Source organism: Salmo salar, chromosome ssa29 (assembly GCF_905237065.1).
Source record: "Salmo salar chromosome ssa29, Ssal_v3.1, whole genome shotgun sequence".
Classification (NCBI taxonomy): domain Eukaryota; kingdom Metazoa; phylum Chordata; class Actinopteri; order Salmoniformes; family Salmonidae; genus Salmo; species Salmo salar.
This window is the reverse complement of record NC_059470.1, coordinates 9001748-9021818: the sequence shown is the minus strand read 5'-3', so window position 1 is coordinate 9021818 and position 20071 is coordinate 9001748. Positions and strand designations below refer to the sequence as shown.

At 42.8% G+C, this 20071-nt stretch overlaps 2 protein-coding genes across 5 annotated transcripts in view; both read right to left on the bottom strand.

Annotated features, from left to right (window-relative positions):
- ncapg2 (non-SMC condensin II complex, subunit G2) overlaps nt 1-9195 on the bottom strand; it is a 31271-nt gene extending 22076 nt beyond the window's left edge. The window contains exons 1-12 of the mRNA XM_014180657.2: nt 9121-9195; nt 8770-8885; nt 8089-8268; nt 7542-7656; nt 7253-7410; nt 5760-5894; nt 5391-5485; nt 4570-4726; nt 2376-2468; nt 2142-2267; nt 1673-1852; nt 441-593 (exon numbers count right to left, since the gene is read on the bottom strand). Coding sequence (XP_014036132.2) covers nt 441-593; nt 1673-1852; nt 2142-2267; nt 2376-2468; nt 4570-4726; nt 5391-5485; nt 5760-5894; nt 7253-7410; nt 7542-7656; nt 8089-8268; nt 8770-8847 — 1470 coding nt within the window. The 5' untranslated portion in view covers nt 8848-8885; nt 9121-9195. The remainder of the gene's footprint in view (nt 1-440; nt 594-1672; nt 1853-2141; nt 2268-2375; nt 2469-4569; nt 4727-5390; nt 5486-5759; nt 5895-7252; nt 7411-7541; nt 7657-8088; nt 8269-8769; nt 8886-9120) is intronic.
- A 2193-nt stretch (nt 9196-11388) lies between these two features.
- The window catches only part of esyt2b (extended synaptotagmin-like protein 2b), a 53699-nt gene continuing 45016 nt past the window's right edge, over nt 11389-20071 (bottom strand). For 3 of the 4 annotated variants that reach the window (XM_014180651.2, XM_014180652.2, XM_014180656.2), the window contains 6 exons: nt 15037-15419; nt 14772-14870; nt 14092-14223; nt 13740-13845; nt 13065-13114; nt 11389-12629 (listed from right to left, as the gene is read on the bottom strand). In XM_014180651.2, coding sequence (XP_014036126.2) covers nt 12584-12629; nt 13065-13114; nt 13740-13845; nt 14092-14223; nt 14772-14870; nt 15037-15419 — 816 coding nt within the window. In that variant the 3' untranslated portion in view covers nt 11389-12583. The remainder of the gene's footprint in view (nt 12630-13064; nt 13115-13739; nt 13846-14091; nt 14224-14771; nt 14871-15036; nt 15420-20071) is intronic. The other variant, XM_014180654.2, reaches the window with a different exon arrangement.

Below are 20071 nucleotides of genomic sequence, written 5' to 3'. Positions count from 1 at the left end.
TGTTAAACATTTTAACTATTAAATGACTTTCTTTCAATTCAACAAAACATGCACACCTATCAACAACAACAAAAAAGGTGATCTTTCTCCTCTTTCTTGTGATGCAAGTGTCAAGACAGTGTGTTAAATCCCAGATGAAGCTTCAGCATTCTTATAGATTCAATTGAAAGCCATTGTATCCCAATGTGCCCATTTCCCCCATTACCGAGGTGTGTTTGACAGGTCATTACGAACATTTACAAGATAAAAAGAGTCACAGAAGTCAAATGAAAGCAATCCATCCAGCAAGATTTAAGTGACAAGTGGATTCTGGACCCCTCAAAACACAGGAAATAGATGGCTGAAAAAGACAGATCCTCAGATGGGCGGGACATGTGCGTTGCTACAGAATATGTACCTATACATGCCTGTACAATAAAAACACACAAGCTGTGTCTTACCTTGGCGGCCCGCACTGCTTTAATCTTTAGCAGCATGTCAAGGAAGGCCACGCGTACTTTCTCCGAGGTGTCGTGGAGGCTGTTCTTCAGAGCTGGCAGAAGCTGCTCAAGCAACGGGTGGCTGTAGCTATTGTCCAGTACGATGGTCAAACACTGGAGAGAAGATTTAACAATGACTGGTGGCGATCTAGTGGGGGGGTTGGGGGGTCAGAGTTCACAGTTGCACAGTGCATTCGGAAAGTATTCAGACCCCTTAACTTTTTCCACTTTGTTACGTTACAGCATTATTCTAAAATAGATACAATTGTTTTTCTCCCCTCAACATACACACAATCCCCACAATGACAAATCAAAAACTGGCTTAGACATTTTTGCAAATTTATTCAAAATAAAAACTGAAATATCAAATGTACATATGTATTTAGACCCTACACTCAGTACTTTGTTGGCAGCGATTACAGCCTCAAGTCTTCTTGGGTATGACACAAGCTTGGCACATGTATTTGGGGAGTTTATCCCATTCTTCTCTGCAGATCCTCTCAAGCTCTGTCAGGTTGGATGGGAAGCGTTGCTGCACAGCTATTTTCAGGTCTCTCCAGAGACGTTTGATTGACATTCAGAGACTTGTCCCGAAGCCACTCCTGCATTGTCTTGGCTGTGTGCTTAGGATCGTTGTCCTGTTGTAAGGTGAACCTTCACCCCAGTCTGAGGTCCTGGCAGTTTTTCATCAAGGATCTCTGTACCTTGCTCCGTTCATATTTCCCTCGATTCTGACTAGGCTCCCAGTCCCTGGGGCTGAAAAACATCCCCACAGCATGATGCTGCCACTACCTTGCTTCACCGTAGGGATGGTATTGGCTAGGTGATGAGCAGTGACTGGTTTCCTCCAGATGTGACGCTTGGCATTCAGGCCAAAGAGTTCAATCTTGATTTCATCAGACCAGAGAATCTTGTTTCTCATGGTCTGAGAGTCCTTTAGGTGCTTTTTGGCAAATTCCAAGCGGGCTGTCATGTGCCTTATTTTTATTTAATCCATTTTGGAATAAGACTCTAACGTATCAAAATGTGGAAAAGGCGAAGGGGTCGGAATACTTTCCCATATGCACTGTAGGTCTGCATACCAAAATGGCACCCTATTCCCTATATAGTGCACTGCTTTTGACTAGAGCCTTATGGCCCAGTCATGTTCTATTATATAGTGTTCTATAGTATTCAATACCGGGGTCACCCACCTTGAAGACGGAGCAGCGGACATCAGGGGAGCTGGTATCATTGGCCAGCTCTACCACCAGCTTCTTGAGGAAGTCGGTGATGACGGTGGCGGGGATGACCTCCCAGCACTTGGCCAGGATCTTACAGACCCCCAGGGTGGCTGTGGAGCGCACCAGGGGCTGAGGGTCCTCCAGCAGGCACTGACGTATTACAAACAGACACACAAGAACAAACAGGAGAGAGCTTCAGAAGATTTATGAGACGCAAGGAATAAACAGGAATACACTGTACACAGTGCTGATAAAATAGGCTCACTACACTTGAACTACTTGACCCTTTAATCTACACATAGAAACATTCTATGCTGATTTGGGAATGTTTTGTAATACCAAATTGTCGTACTCGCTCAACTTGTGGCATTTTCTTTTGGAGTTTCAAATACATTAAAACGACCACTTGGAAATTCAGTGTCATAATACAATGACTTACGACCAGCGTGTCCAGTTGTTTCTGGATGGTCTCGTCCACCTTCTCACTGCTCTGGCTGGGGTCGTGGATAGGGAAGGCCTCTGTGAATAGCAGAGTGGCATTGGCCCGGACCTCAGAGTTGGCAGCCTACAATGATAGCGAGAATATTCCTTCATTAGTTCAACTGGGGGGGACACACACACACACTATCCAGAAATAAAGAGAGTATGTGTGTGAAGGAAATTTTGACAGTACACTTAGCGCTCTCCAGAGAATGGGCTTGTAGAGTCTGTAGAGCATCTCATCTAACCCGTGGCGGCCCTTCAGCTTGTGAAAGTAGCTCAGTATCTAGAGAGAAGGGAGAGTTTAGTCACACACATAGAACACACGTCAACAATTGCAAAGAATATGTCAACTTTGTGGCAAAGTAAGCCAGCCAGAGGTTTGCTGATATGATCTGGTCCTTTGTAGCTCAGCTGGTAGAGCATGGCTATTGCGACACCAGGATAGTGGGTTCAATTCCCTGGACTGCCCATATGTCAAATAAATAAATAAATAAATAAATATATATTAATATATAAAATGTATGCACGCATGACTAAGTTGCTTTGGATAAAAGCATCTGCTAAATGGCATACATTATTACGTCCCTTCCGTCTTCAAGAGAGCGAGAGTTGCACCCCTTCTGAAAAAACCTACACTCGATCCCTCCGATGTCAACAACTACAGACCAGTATCCCTTCTTTCTTTTCTCTCAAACTCTTGAACGTGCCGTCCTTGGCCAGCTCTCCTGCTATCTCTCTCAGAATGACCTTCTTGATCCTAATCAGTCAGGTTTCAAGACTGGGCATTCAACTGAGACTGCTCTTCTCTGTGTCACGGAGGCTCTCCGCACTGCTAAAGCTAACTCTCTCTCCTCTGCTCTCATCCTTCTAGACCTATCTGCTGCCTTTGATACTGTGAACCATCAGATCCTCCTCTCCACCCTCTCCGAGTTGGGCATCTCCGGCGCGGCCCACGCTTGGATTGCGTCCTACCTGACAGGTCGCTCCTACCAGGTGGTGTGGCGAGAATCTGTCTCCGCACCATGCGCTCTCACCACTGGTGTCCCCCAGGGCTCTGTTCTAGGCCCTCTCCTATTCTCGCTATACACCAAGTCACTTGGCTCTGTCATATCCTCACATGGTCTCTCCTATCATTGCTATGCAGACGACACACAATTAATCTTCTCCTTTCCCCCTTCTGATAACCAGGCGGCGAATCGCATCTCTGCATGTCTGTCAGACATATCAGTGTGGATGACGGATCACCACCTCAAGCTGAACCTCGGCAAGACGGAGCTGCTCTTCCTCCCGGGGAAGGACTGCCCGTTCCATGATCTCGCCATCACGGTTGACAACTCCTTTGTGTCCTCCTCCCAGAGTGCTAAGAACCTTGGCGTGATCCTGGACAACACCCTGTCGTTCTCCACTAACATCAAGGCGGTGACCCGATCCTGTAGGTTCATGCTCTACAACATTCGCAGAGTACGACCCTGCCTCACACAGGAAGCGGCGCAGGTCCTAATCCAGGCACTTGTCATCTCCCGTCTGGATTACTGCAACTCGCTGTTGGCTGGGCTCCCTGCCTGTGCCATTAAACCCCTACAACTCATCCAGAACGCCGCAGCCCGTCTGGTGTTCAACTTTCCCAAGTTCTCTCACGTCACCCCGCTCCTCCGCTCTCTCCACTGGCTTCCAGTTGAAGCTCGCATCCGCTACAAGACCATGGTGATTGCCTACGGGGCTGTGAAGGGAACGGCACCTCCATACCTTCAGGCTCTGATCAGGCCCTACACCCAAACAAGGGCACTGCGTTCATCCACCTCTGGCCTGCTGGCCCCCCTACCTCTGAGGAAGCACAGTTCCCGCTCAGCCCAGTCAAAAAACTGTTCGCTGCTCTGGCACCCCAATGGTGGAACAAGCTCCCTCACGACGCCAGGACAGCGGAGTCAATCCCCACCTTCCGGAGACACCTGAAACCCCACCTCTTTAAGGAATACCTAGGATAGGATAAAGTAATCCTTCTACCCCCCCCCCCCCCCCTTAAAAGATTTAGATGCACTATTGTAAAGTGGTTGTTCCACTGGATATCATAAGGTGAATGCACCAATTTGTAAGTCGCTCTGGATAAGAGCGTCTGCTAAATGACTTAAATGTAATGTAAAAATTATTATAAAGCCTTAGCAGTCATTTATGAAAGAAGACAAAAAAAAAAAAATACAAGTAATGTGTGCTGTTGAAGTATTACTATGTCCACGTCCCAAGTGGTACCCTATTCCCTATATAGTGAACTCATTTTGACCAGAGCCCTATGGGTGCACTAGTATGGGCCCTGGTCAAAAGTAGTGCACTGTATAGGGAATAGGGTGCCATTTGGGACGTACACCGAGTCAAATGTGCACGCCCACCTGTCTGACTTTGGCATAGACGGGTGAAGACCTGTGCAGGAGCACAGCGTGCCGCATGAAGTCCTGGATGCAGGTGGTCTCTATCTGCTCCAGACAGAACCCAGAGGCCTTCTTCCAGGCCCGGCAGTAGATCTCAGCTATGTGGTCAGTGAGGGAACTGGGAAAAGAGTTCAACCAAGGAGTAAAAAAACAGGTATATCATCATGAGTTGAATAGTAGAAAACCACTGCCTCCTGACAACTACCTTAGAATAAGTAAGCCTTGACCGAGCCACAACAGACCATTTCCTGTTTCTGCAGCGGGAGGTGCAACTACACCCCCTGGACAGGACACTAGTTTGCGACAGGGCCCCGCTCCAAATCAGGGGTGCCCAATTACATTCAGCCGCGGGCCGAACAAAGCTATATATTATTTGTACTCTGCAAAGTGACCACAAGAAGTCCAAACAGATACACTATTTCACAAAAACAGAATCTTTTCAAACCTTGATTACATTGGGATACATTCATATATGCATCTATATTTAAGTGTAGGAATACTTGAGAACAGATTTCCTAAATTAAAATCACTTTTAGCTGATATCCCGGGTAATTTTACAGTCCTTAATGTCCAATTATGTTTTTGCTCAGAAAACTTGGAAAGCCAAATAAAAATCACCCGCTGGCCACTTTTTGGGGGAACCCTGCAGGCGGAGTGCCAAGCAGAGGCATCGGGTCCCATTTTCTAAGAGTCTTTGGTATGACTCGACCGGGGATGGAACCTTCAACCTCCCAATCTGGCTGACATTCTAACGAGACCAAACTAGAAATGCAAACACTTACTTTGCAAAGTAGGGCAGCTGGTTTTTGACGGTTCCATGGATCATTCGGATGAAGTTGACATTCCAGCTAAAGAGGAACACCATCAGACGCTTTCCCTGCCCAAGAAAGTCATGTTGTCAGAACAACAATGTGAGCATGATACTGTAGGACGGACACACACACACAAGACCTGGATTTCAAATACTTCAAAAAAACAATTGAAAAACAGAGAGCGTTTGCTTGAGTCTGTCTGGAGTACCAGATGGGCAGGGTTTGCGGTCTTTTCTTTTGTTATATTAAGCCAGGCAAGCTCAAACAGGCGCAGATAAAGTATTGAATACATTTTTTTATTTTTAATATTCGAAACCCAGTTCTAACACACAAACGTACATCTTGGTTTCTGATGTGATTGACACTGAGGAAGCACTGTAGCAGCAGATCGATCAGCTCCTTGCTGTCCTCCGATGAAAAATCCACAGTCAGCAGCACCTCATGGAAACCCCACAGCCTTCGGATCTCAGCCACCTGAGAACACACACAGACAACGCAGTGACAGCATTCAGCAACCCAAATACAAAACTGGTCGACGCCACAAGACAAAAACGTGCCAAGATTAGACAAATGGTTGATACAGAGAGAATTATTTCCCCAGATACTCAGACAGACTTTGGAGAACAGCCCAAAACGCAGATGGTTCGTTCCACCAATTCGGTGCCTTTTTGAGAAGTGGCAATTAAATGATTCACAACAAGTTAAGTTGTTCAAACATTTCTAGCCTGTCTATCCATTTATGGGTAACAGGGTTGACGTGTTACGCTCAACCAACTCAGTTATCCACCACAAAACGGACAAAAAGATTAGAACCAGCTCACCTATTTTTACAGTATGATTTGACTATTAGTTGCTCAATGTTTCTTTTGAATTTTTTTTTTTAAAGGAATAGTTTCACCATATTAAAATGAGAGTTCAGTTCACGTTACAGGGTTGACCTTAAAATGAATCACTAATCACATTAAATAAATAATCATCTTCAGAAATGACTGTCAAAGCAACAAAATAACTCGGCCTTTACAATGATGGTGAAATTTTGGGGTTGAGAGTTAAAATCTTCCTAGAAGTCACAGAGAGTGCATGGAGGGACATGGCAAAATGCAGAATTTTGTCAGTTTAGAAAGTCTTTATTCATATAAAATTCAAATGTAGTGAATTCTCCATGTGCTCTATAGTAAACGGAAGTTCATAAAAAAAAAAATCCAATATTCGTGCACAATTTAGACAAAATATCAATGGGGCGCAAAAGGCACTATTTTTGTGAACCCCCCCCAGATTCTGCTTGCGACAAGAGCGGATCCATCTTACTAGGGCAGAAAAAGAGGATCACACAGACCATAATCGTATATCACTCCAATGAAAATATACACCTCTCTCAGATACACTAGAGTTGAAGACTTCAGTGCTGACATAGAAATAAAATACACACTCTCAAATCAAATTCTTCAGATGAGCACTGAATGAGAGTACCAGGTGATTAGAAAGCGCTCGTCTGTTGTCGAGACTACGGAGTGGACATAAAACAGATTTAATGAGACCAGTCATTCACTTTTTGGCTCAGGCTCCTGATGGAGATGATTAGGGATATAGGGGGCTTGACAAAACACAGTTGAGGAAAGCCAATCAGATATGGGGCGAACAAAATAAAAAGCAAGCCAAAAAAAATGAAGGAAACAAGAAACATGCAGCCTCTCATTCTGTATTTCCCACCAAAATAACTGTGATATAGATTTTTAAGCAATCCTATAAAGCCTGCTAGAGAGAAAGAAAGACCGACAGAGAGCAAAATAGAAAAGCAACGACAGGCCATGTTGGTGCTAAAGGGTACGTACTGGTTTCTTCAGTATGAGAGTCTTCTCCAGGCATACGAGGAAGGCTGTGCGGCCCAGCTCTTCTTTCCCCAGGAGGCCTTTCTTCCACCAGGCCTCACACAGACCATGGACAGCCTGCCGCAGAGGCATCTCAGAGGCAGGAAGGTAGGGCAAGACACCTGGAGTTGTTCGACAGAGAGACAGTAGTTTAAAAAAAAACTGGCTATGAAAAGCACTATAGAAGTTTAATAAATGATTATAATAAAATCGAGGATACAGGGTTAATATTCAATAAAACAAAAGCACTCACCATTTAATATGTTGGCACACTCTAAGAGAGAGTTGTAAGTGTCACCATCCTCAATGACTTCAACCGAAGCAGTGACCACGAGCGTCACTCCCTCAAAAACAGATAAGGTGTGCGTCTGAACAAGAACGGTAAAGATGAACACCTCTCAATCAAGGAATAGTAGACAACATTTACATTAGATGAAGGAGATGAAGTCAGAGCAAGAATAAAACAAGTTATCTTGTCATGTCCAGTTTGGAACAACATAGAAGTGGCCAGGATGTAGAGTTGTCACTATACCAGTATCACAATACTATGATACCCAATTTTCCATGGCAAAAAAAAGAAACCCAGAGGCAGTCTAAGCTCTTTGGTTGAACCTGCTTTAAGTAAAATAGTGTGATATAGCATGTAAAATAAACAAATGTTACTCTGAGTGACAACATAATGTGGTTCCTTTCCAACATTAGGTCTGTATCACTCAAATTAAACCCGCTCAATGCTTTGTTTCCTTGCCACGATACTAGTATTGTATAAACTTTAAGTGACATAACTAACAAGTATTCACCAGGTCTGGGGACACCTCCATGTCATTGTCCTCCTCTATGCCAGCATCCCAGTGCTCTTGTGGGAAGGCCGCCAGCTGGTCACAAAGCAGTGTGAATAGTCTGGCCCACAGTGCCTCCCTCTGGACCTTTGGCAACTCCTGCAGGACCTCTTCCAAGTCAAAGGGCTCAGTCCTGTCCTTCTGCGGTAACATTTCAACCAACAATATGGGGTCAGAGGCAAGGCTCTCAGATATAACATAACAAATCAGTGTTGTAGAAAACACTCATATTAAGATTCATGATATTGGTCTTATAAGATACATTTTTGAAGGTTGACAAAAATTACATTGGTTTTAGCTATACCATCTAAATGTAGTTATATAGCTAGCTCATGTCACTCATCAGAAATGTAAGTAAACAGTTAGCTCACTTGGTGGAGCTTAACTTACTTGCTAAATGCTAACAATGGGTGTATTCATTACATCCATTAAAGGAATCCGTTTACAATTTCAGAACCAAAAGAGAAGCAAACGGTGCAAATGGAATGATAAAGACCTAACTGAATTTGTCCAAAAGAAACTCTCGTTTCCATTGCAAAAAGTTTTCCGTTTGGAGTGAAACAAAATTCTTAATGAATACACCCCAGCTATAAAACTGACAGCACAAACTAGCTAACGTTAGCTAAGTGTAAAGTTACTTACATGGAGTTCAGTGAAATTCAGAAATTCCCCCACATTGTCTTTGCAGACCGAGTTTAAAAATGCCTCTCGCTTAGACATTTCGTTTAGCCAGTGCCGTGAAATAAGCAGTCAAATCTCTGAATGATTGGGATAAAAGCAACATATCATGACATCATGAGCAACAATAACATAGCCAAGTTAGCTAGCTAGATTCGTGTTTCCGATTTATAGACTGAACTATGACCTAAAGTTCATCAGAACATCATATACCACTAAGCGAATTTAATGTTAAATACATATCAATGTTTTGTGTCGTTATTCTTAGAAATCATAAACGATTACTTATTATGATTTAGCTAGCCACACACTCACCCAACAGCTTCCCCGCGCAAATTTTGATTTAAGATCCAGAGCCACGTCTGTTCAACGTCATTACGTTTTCTTGCACGCACGCACGCAATGTACTGTAATTTATTTTTGCAGCATTTTGTAGAGAAAGCCACTTATGCTATTGGCAGTACATGTTTTCATTTCACATGTTGCGTGTAATTGTAGTTTCTTAAAAATGTGGTTTTAATTTAATCTGTCTCTCAAATTTGTATCAGTTAATTTTAAACGCTATTCATGTAAAGTAACTGGAAAGTAAATAATCACGAATTGAAATATCAACTAGTTGTGCCTGAACCACTAGATGGCTCTTACGTACAGCAAAACAAGGACTAGCAGCTACAGTGTACTCGGAAAGTATTCAGACCCCTTGACTTTTTCCACATTTTGTTACATTACAGCCTTATCATAAAATGTATTAAATACTTTTTTCCCCTTCATCAATCTACACCCAATACCCCATAATGTTTGTACATTTATAAACATAAAAAAATGTAAATATCACATTTACATAAGTATTCAGACCCTTTACTAAGTACTTTGTTGAAGCACCTTTGGCAGCGATTACAGCCTGAAGTCAAATCAAATTGTATTTGTCACATACACCGAATACAACAGCTGTAGACCTTACAGTGAAATGCTTACTTACAAGCCCTTAACCAACAATACAGTTTTAAGAAAAATACCCCAAAAAATAAATAAATAAAAGTAACAAATAATTAAAGAGCAGCAGTAAAATAACAATAGTGAGGCTATTAACAGCGGGTACGAGTACAGAGTCAATGTGTGGGGCACCGGTTGGGTATGACGCTACAAGCTTGGCACGCCTGTATTTGGGGAGTTTCTCTCATTCTTCTCAGCAGATCTTCTCAAGCTCTGTCAGGTTGGATGGGGAGGGTTGCTGCACATCTATTTTCAGATCTCTCCAGAGATGATCAGGTTCGAGTCCGGGCTCTGGCTGGACCACTCAAAGACATTCAGAGACTTGTCTCGAAGTTACTGCTGCGTTGTCTTGGCTGTGTGCTTAGGGTCATTGTCCTGATGGAAGGTGAACCTTCGACCCAGTCTGAGGTCCTGAGCCCTCTGGAGCAGGTTTTCATCAAGGATCTCTCTACACTTTGCTCTGTTCAACTTTCCCTCGATCCTGACTAGTCTCCCAGTAATTGCCGCTGAAAAACATCCCCACAGCATGATGCTGCCACCACCATGCTTCACCGTAGGGATGGTGCCAGATTTCCTCTAGACGTGACGCTTGGCATTCAGGCCAAAGAGTTCAACCTTGGCTTCAGCAGACCAGAGAATCTTGTTTTTCATGGTCTGAGGGTCCTTTAGGTGCCTTTTGACAAACTCCAAGCGGGCTGTCATGTGCCTTTTACTGAGGAGTGTCTTCTGTCTGGCCACTTTACCATAAAGGCCTGATTGGTGGAGTGCTGCAGAGATGGTTGTCCTTCTGGAAGGTTTTCCCATTTCCACAGAGGAACCCTGGAGCTCTGTCAGAGTGACCATCGGGTTATTGGTCACCTCCCTGACCAAGGCCCTTCTCCCCAATTGCTCAGTTTGTCTGGGCGGCCAGCTCTAGGAAGAGTCTTGGTGGTTTCAAACTTCTTCCATTTAAGAATGATGGAGTCCACTATGTTCTTGGGGACCTTCAATGCTGCAGACATTTTTTGGTACCCTTTCCCAGATCTGTGCCTCGACACAATCCTGTCTCGGCGATCTACAGACAATTCCTTTGACCTCATGGCTTGGTTTTTGCTCTGACATGCTCTGTCAGCTGTGGGACCTTACATAGACAGGTGTGTGCCTTTCCAAATCATGTCCAATCAATTCAATTTACCACAGGTGGACTCCAATCAAGGTATATAAACATCTCAAGGATGATCAATGGAAACAGGATGCACCTGAGCTTAATTTTGAGTCTAATAGCAAAGGGTCTGATTACTTATGTAAATAAGGTACTTCAAAAAAATTCAAAACCCGTTTTCGTTTTGTCATTATGGGGTATTGTGTAGATTGATAAGGAAAAACTTTAATTTAATACATTTTAGAATAAGGCTGTAACGTAACAAAATGTGAAAAAGTCAAGGGGTCTGAAAACTTTCCGAATGCACTGTAAATTCAGTAGGCTAACAGTCTCACAAAGACTAACAATGAATTTAGGGCCGTGCAACTTTTACATTTACGTCATTTAGCAGATGCTCTTATCCAGAGCGACTTCACAGGGGAGTCAAGTCATTGCAGTCAACACCTCAAAACAAGATACTTTTTAATTAAAGAGAAACAACTGTTTATTATTCAAAACAAACCATGAATATACTTATTCCAAACTTAAACTATTGATGCTAAAAGGTTTCATGTACATTTGTGAATGTGAAGGTGTTTAATGTTAATAAGGCACAGGAAAGATAACTGACAGAGGATTTAACATGTTTGTAATGCACAATATGGAAGTGTTTCAAGATAAAACAGTATACACTGTATGGCTTTACGTACAGGAGTAGCCTACGGCACATTCTGTCATCATTCAACAAATAAAAACCAAAACTTCACACAATGTTGCTCAAAAATGACCATAACGTCTGGTGTAAGAAACCATTAATATATTATCCTCTATTAATTTACAAATGATGTATTACAATAATCAAACTCTTATCTCTATTTAGATATAATGTACACCAGAGCAGAACATATCCCCGCCCTGACATATACCCCTCCATCTCAACATAATCCTATATTGCACTGAATCCCTCAAAATATACGGTATAGAATATACTGAACCACAATTTCATCCTTTTTACATGTGCATTCAGTGGTAGGACTTTGAATTACTGTACTAGTAATTGATGTTAATTAGCATTAGCATGAAGAAAACACATGGAAGTAAACAAAGACCAAATAACACTACATGACACTACATGACAAAAATACATAAAACAAATGAACTGATCATCCATGTTCATTGCTTGTAACTACCATAGTAGCCATATCTGTCTCTTTGATGAGAATTCGTTCACAATAGATATTCAACATAATTTCCTTCAATAGTAACAAATAAAAATGAAATCCCTGCAAATCTTAATTAGTCAATTTTAGCCCAGTTATACATATATAAACATTGACAACTTAGAAAGAAGGCAGTAAATGTGCTTTTTTGACACATTAACCTACATTTTCTGATAAATGTTTTGCTTTTAACAGGACAATTTTGCGAAACTTTGACGTCGTTGAATACTGCAGGAACAGCATATTATAGTAAACCTGAAGTTGTATCTCTACTTAGGTCGACATGATAAACACACAAATTAAATGGAAAAAAAAGAAAGAAAAGGAAAATGATGTGCCCTTTGATAAGTGATAACACTATATGAAAGCAGAGTGTGTTTCTATGAATGTCAATTGGCGTTTATGATGATGGAGGTGCGGTCTTCCTGTGTCATTCTCTACCTCTCTATGCCTGGACTGTTTTGCGGTTGCCATCTTCAGTCAGATCATACCTACAAGACAAAACAAGGAGTTAAAACACCAGTGGAGCGACAAATGGCAATGGCAGAAACTAAAATATGACTAACAAATACAATCCAAATCAAATCAAACTTTATTTGTCACATGCGCCGAATACAACAAGTGTAGACCTTACTGTGAAATGCTTACTTTCAAGCCCTTAACTAAGCATTTCACGGTAAAGTCTACACTTGTTGTATTCGGGGGAATGTTACAAATAAAGTTTGATTTGATTTGGTTTTGATTGTATTTGTATCATAATAGATGATACATCTGATTTTTTCGAGCAATTGTCTCACACCCAAAGATGTAATCATGGAATAAACAACAAACAGCCTAGTTCATTTCACCAAATCAAATTTGTATCAAATGATAACACAAATACAACACAGAGCTGACAATACAAATTGGGTACAGGAGCATCTTACCATTGTGTCCAGCCCTTAGATATATCCTCAACACTCAAATCCAACATCACCTATAATAAGTACAGTAGCATTGCTAGAGTCAACAACAATCAGATAATTCATCATGAAAAAAAAGTCCTTCATTTTTAAAGTACAACAATGTTGTATCCCAAATGGCACCCTTTTCCCAACATAGTGCGCTCATAGGGCTCTGAAGTATTGCACTATATAGTGATGGATTCTGACTTCTAACCTTGAAAATATGAAACATCCTTATTCACGTCACTGAGGGAGAGAGGGGAATGTAGAACGTTTACATTCTGTCAGAATATAATATTGTTAGTCATCAGGGATCCTATGGGAAGGAGAAGGGCCACAGTCGGGTACAAGTTAACAGGACAGCCGTGAGTTGGGGAGGAGTGAGGAATTTGGGGCCAAGGTCAGATGAAGTGAGGAAGAACTGATCACTAAAGTTCTGTCTAGCAACAGAGGTGTATTGGCTGTTCAGATGTGTAAGGAAGAAAATTCCCCTAAATTGGGGTATATATACTTGTGCTGGTGGGAACATGTCTTTGTCTTATGCAGCTGTGTGACCCAGTGGGTGAATAAACTTGGTTTGAGCTTTACTAATCGTAAACTCTTGATTTAGAATAGGGTGCCATTTGGAACAGACTATCTTTTGTGAGGAGACACTACCTTCCCGAGGAGTCCTCTGTGTTTGGACAGTATACTCCCTCCGTTCTTCACAGCGATGTCCAGAGTTCTCCTCTGCAGCTCCACCATGGACACACTGAACTCAAACCTGCAGATGAACAAAACACATGCTTTAGGATTCTCCTTTGTTTATTTCTGAATGATGATTTCCTACTGCAGTGATACTGGGTGATGAATGAATATAATACATGATGTGATGAATGGCTGCGATGGTTAAATAGTTGCATAAGTAGGAGGTAGATTGAGATCATATACAGTATATTACTATTACTTATAAGTTGTATATGTAATTCTATGGAGGTGGCCTACAGTGAAAGTCCGAGTCAGAACTCACGTTTGATCATACACAGGGTTCAGGGTTTTCTTTATGGTGCTGGTTTTCCTCCGGCCTGTCCGGCTCTTGTCAGGGAGCAAGTAAACCCGAACGAAAGGATCTGATCCATCCTTAGTGAACGCAATGAGGTTTCTGAGGGCAAAATGTACAGGGGTCATTCAGGCACATTGAAATCTGAACAAAGTATGTCCTGATATTGTGGTAATTGAAATGAACACAGAGGGGCGGTTTCCTGGACACACATTAAGCTTAGTCTTGGACTAAGGCACTTTCAATGGAGAATCTCCATTGAGCACGTTCATTATTTTTTTAAATATATTTTTTGTATTTTACCCCCCCCCTTCTCTCCCCAATATTTCGATATTGTCTCATTGCTCCAACTCCCCAGCAATGAGCCAAGTAAAGCCCCCCCAGACAAACCCTCCCCTAACCCGGACGACGCTGGGCCAACTGTGCGCCGCCCTATGGGACTCCCGGTCACGGTCGGTTGTGACACAGCCTGGCATCGAACCTGGGTCTGTAGTGACACCTCAAGCACTGCGATGCAGTGCCTTAGACCGCTGCTCCACTCGGGAGGCCTGAGCATGCTTTTTAGTCTAGGACAAGGCATAATCTGTGTCCAGGAACCTGGCCTATACAGTATATTTGGCTAGTCTAGTGTGATACATGAGGCCACTGACCGACAGGCGTGCACCACCACGATGAGCTTGTTCCTCTGGGAGCTGTGGCGGACAGTGAGCTGAATCTCCCCCAGGGGGTACGGACTAGGGGCAGACCCACTGAAAATGCAACACAGCACAGATTAGGGATTTTACTTTACCTCATGATAGTGATTGTGTGTGTGTGTGTGTGTGTGTGTGTGTGTGTGTGTGTGTGTGTGTGTGTGTGTGTGTGTGTGTGTGTGTGTGTGTGGTGCATGCACGTGAGTATGTGTGTGGGATTTACTTCTGCAGCTGCCTGAGCCTCTGCTGCAGCTCTTGGGTGGCGAAGGGCAGGGAGATGTCCGAGGCCAGGCTGGCCATGGAGTCCTTATGGGGCAGGTGTTTCTGGGAGTTGGATATGGTTGTGCTCAGGTTGGAAGTGCTCCTGATAGGGGTGCTCCTGATGGGGCTGCCTCTGTACGGCTCCTCCTTTCGCTCCTCCCTGCGATGGAGGGAGTGGGTGGAGGCCTCCATGGGTGGTGTTGGGGTGGTGTAGGCTGGGGGGAGTGGCGACTCCGATGCGGAGAGTCTCTGGGAGGGGACGGTGGGGTTGACCACGCTGGCTTTCCTCACCCGGACAGAGGAGAGCTGGTCCGACGCACTTGTCTGCTTCTCCAGGCACAGAACCTACGACACAGACGAGCGAGCACAGTACCTTATGAATACTGTACACTGTAATGGAAAACTGTAAATAAGATGGTAATTTGGGGTCTACAGTAAAACTCTGAAACGTTTTGCTGCAGCATACTGTCAATTCTAAAGCATTGGGGGAAAATGTTGTGGGCGGGGCAAAGTATTGCTGTATTTTGAGAGGTCTTGTAATACCACCCCACAGAATACAGTACTGTATCATATCTTTGGAGCGCCAAAAACCCTTTTGACCAGTAGTGGGTGCCTGGTATTGTTGTTTCTGGCTCATTAACATATTTTGAAGATTGATAGATTTGTTGCATCCGTGATTGAGAATGCTATACCAATTGAATTCCTATGTGGTTATAGTGCCCCATCAATTTGTATAGGGAACAGTTTGGACTGGCAGCAAGTCTTCCAGAAAATTGGAACGGAAATGGAGCTCCACCAAATTGGAAGTCTTCCATCTAGCTTGGAAAGACTATCGTGCAATATCAAAAAGCCTTCACTGCTGCTCGATCAGCCGACTTTTCCAACTTGATTGAGGAGAATAAAAACAGTCCAGCTGCTTACTGGACCCTATTCTAACTAACTACTAAAAGAGCTACTTCCTGTGCTTGGCCCTCCTATGTTGAACATAACAAATGGCTCCCTATCCTCCGGATGTGTGCCAAACCCACGAAAAGTGGCAGTAATAAAGACTCTCCTAAAAAAGCCAAACCTTGACCCAGAAAATTTTAAAAACTGAAAAAGCTGCTCAGCAACTCGCTGCCTTCATGAAGACAAATAATGTATATGAAACTCTCCAGTCTGGTTTTAGACCCCATCATAGTACTGAGATAGCACTCGTGAAGGTGGTTAATTGCCTTTTAATGGCATCAGACCAAGGCTCTGCTCCTGTCCTCGTGCTCCTAGAACTTAGTGCCGCTTTAGACACCATCGATCACCACATTCTTTTGGAGAGATTGGAAACCCTAATTGGTCTACACGGAAAAGTTCTTGCCTGGTTTAGATCTTATCTGTCGGAAAGATATCCGTTTGTTTCTGTGGATGGTTTGTCCTTCAAGTTTCAGTGTTCCTCAAGCTTCCGTTTTAGGACCATATTTCACAATATTCTACCTCTTGGGGATATCATTCGGAAACACAATGTCAACTTTCTCTGCTATGCAGATGATGCAGATGACACACAGCTGTAAATTTCGGTGAAACATGGTTAAGCCCCAAAATTGCCTACACTGGAAGCCTGTGTTTCAGACGTAAGGTCATTTTTTAACTTTTTAACTAACAGAGATGTTAGTTCTAGGTTCCAAGCAACAAAGAGATCTGCAGTTTGATCTTGATGGTTGTACAGTCGTCTCTAATAAAACTGCTCTGGACCTGATCTCTCTTTTGACGAACATATCAAAAATATTTCCAGGGCAGCTTTTTTCCATCTTCGTAACATTGCAAAAATCTGAAACATTTTGTCCAAAAATGAAGCAGAAAAGCTAATCCATGGTTTTGTTTCTTCAAGATTAGACTACTGCAATGCTCTACTCACAGGCTACCGGACAAAGCACTAAATACACTTCAGATATTGCTAAATACAGCCGCTAGAATCTTGACAAGAACCCCCAAAAAATATCATAATACTCAAGTGCTAGCCTCTGGCTTCCTGTTAAGGCTAGGGCTGATTTCAAGGTTTTAACTGTAAACCTACAAAGCATTATATGGATTTGCTCCTACCGTACATACCTACACGTCACAAGACGCAGACCTCCATATTGTTCCTAGAAGCAAACAGCTGGAAGCAGGGCTTTCTCCAATAGAGTTCCATTTTAATGGAATGGTCTGCCGATCCAAAGAGAGACGCAGACTTGGTCTCAACCTTTTAAGTATTTACTGAAGACTCTTCAGTAGGTTCTATGATTGAGTGTTGTCTGGCCCAGGTGTGCAAAGGTGAATGGCAAGGCGCTGGAGTGACGAACCCCTCTTGCTGTCTCTGCCTGGCCGGCTTCCCTCTCTCCACTGGGATTCTTTGCCTCTGACCCTATTACGGGGCTGAGTCATTGGCTTGCTAGTGCTCTCGCATGCCGTCCCTAGGAGGAGTATATCACATCGTGCCAGGCTTTTTTCCGCTATACTGAACTCAAGTGGGTTGAGTCACTGACGTGATCTTCCTGTCCCCTGACCCCTCCGTCTCAATCTCCAGTATCTATGCAGCAATAGTCTAAGTGCCGGGGGACTAGGGTCTGTCCTATCTGGTGTAATTCTCCTGCCTTATCTGATGTCCTGTGTAATCTTAAGTATGCTCCATCTAATTCTCCCATCTCTCTCTCTCCGAATGCTTGGCTATGAAAAGCAAGGAAATGGACATTTACTGCTGACCTGTTGCACCCTCTATAGCCACTGTGGTATTTGACCCTGTTGGTCATCTATGAAAGTTTGAACATCTTGAAGAACGATCTGGCCTTAATGGTTATATACTCCTATAATCTCCACCAGGCACAGCCAGAAGAGGACTCTAGTTTTCTTCCTAGGTTCCTACCTTTCTAGGGAGTTTTTCCTAGCCACCCTGCTTCGACATCTGCATTGCTTTCTCTTTGGGGTTTTAGGCTGGGTTTCTGTATAAGCATTTTGTAACATTTGCTGATGTAAAAAGGGCTTAATAAATACATTTCATTGATTGAAGCATTTAGGCTTTCCAGCAAATTGTGTTGAAAATAGGTTTATTACCCAAGGCTTTGTTCAACACAGTGTACATTAGTGGCACCTGCTGGTCAAAATAATTTAGAGCAGCCAAATTATTATAGATGAGGTCCCACATGCCATAGCACATGCACAGCGTAGCCTATTTGTCTTCTACCGAAACGAATACCAAACCAATCAGGGGGTTGTTCAACGAAACAAAGCTTCGGACGTCATTGATCATATGCTTCTGTTAAAGTGATACAGGCATCGGCACACTGATTTGAAGTACACTGCTTAGCGATTTCGACGCATGCCTTGGGGCTCCGATATTAAACCTAACATCACTACTGTAATGTGTAAAGACTTTACCTAGCAGCCAACCTGCTTGCACCAATCCCTTGTAAATACAGTAAAATACAAACCCCTCCCCTCAATGAATTTAATTGATCCATCCATTCACTAATTTTACGGTATTGTGCTCTGTGTCATTACACAGTACTTGCTCTGATACCGTATTTATATTACAGTAGTTGTACTGCAATATGAAATACAGAATTTTACTTGCCACCAAGTTGCCTGTAAGCTACTGTCAAATTCACAGTAACCCCTTCACAGTGTACATTGCAATGTGAAGTTCTATCTACCATAATTTCCGGACTATTGAGTGCACCTGAATATAAGCCGCACCCACTGAATTAAATTTTTTATTTTATTTTGAACATAAATAAGCCTACCGGTACATTGAAACAAATTAACTTTACACCGGCTTTAACGAAACACGGCTTGTAACAAAAATAAATAGGCTTTAACGAAACACGGCTTGTAACAAAAAATAAAACATTTGCAGTAAACAGTAGCCTACCAAGAAAGTCATTGGTCACTATCTTCCTCCTCCTGTGCACTGAAACCACTGAAGTCATCTCCTTTCAAAAAAAATTGAAAGCGGGAAAAATCCATATATTAGCAGCGTCATTGTTTAAGCCGCAAGGTTCAAAGCGTGGGAAAAAAGTTGCGGCTTATAGTCCGGAAATTATGGTACACATTTCAATCAGTAACTTCTGAAAATAGACAGCAGGTCTATTATGGTTGCATCTCAAATGGCACCCTATTCCCTAAAACATTGAGCTCTAATGGGCCCTGGTCAAAAGTACAGTAGTTATTTACAGTTGAAGTCGGAAGTTTACATACACCTTAGCCAAATACATTTAAACTCAGTTTTTCACAATTCCAGACATTTAATCCTAGTAAAAGGTCAGTTAGGATCACCACTTTATTTTAAGAATGTCAAATGTCAGAATAATAGGAGAGAATTATGTCTTTCTTTCATCACATTCCCAGTGGGTCAGAAGTTTACATACACTCAATTAGTAATGGGTAGCATTGCCTTTAAATTGTTGAACTTGGGTCAAACGTTTCGGGTAGCTTTCCACAAGCTTCCCACAATAAGTTGGGTGACTTTTGGCCCATTCCTCCTGGCAGAGCTGGTGTAACTGAGTCAGGTTTGCAGGCCTCCTTGCTCGCACACGCCTTTTCAGTTCTGCCCACCAATTTTCTAGCGGATTGAGCTCAGGGCTTTGTGATGGCACTCCAATACCTTGACTTTGTTGTCCTTAAACCATTTTGCCACAACTTTTGAAGTATGCTTGGGGTCATTGTCCATTTGGAAGATCCATTTACGACCAAGCTTTACCTACTGATGTCTTGAGATGTTGCTTCAATATATCCACATCATTTTCCTGCCTCATGATGCCATCTATTTTGTGAAGTGCACTAGTCCCTCCTGCAGCAAAGCACCCCCACAACATGATGCTGCCACCCCCGTGGTTCCCCGTTGGGATGGTGTTCTTCGGCTTGCAAGCCTCCCCTTTTTTCCTCCAAACATAACGATGGTCATTATAGCCAAACAGTTCTATATTTTGTTTCATCAGACCAGAGGACATTTCTCCAAAAAGTACGATCTTGTTGCAAACCGTAGTCTG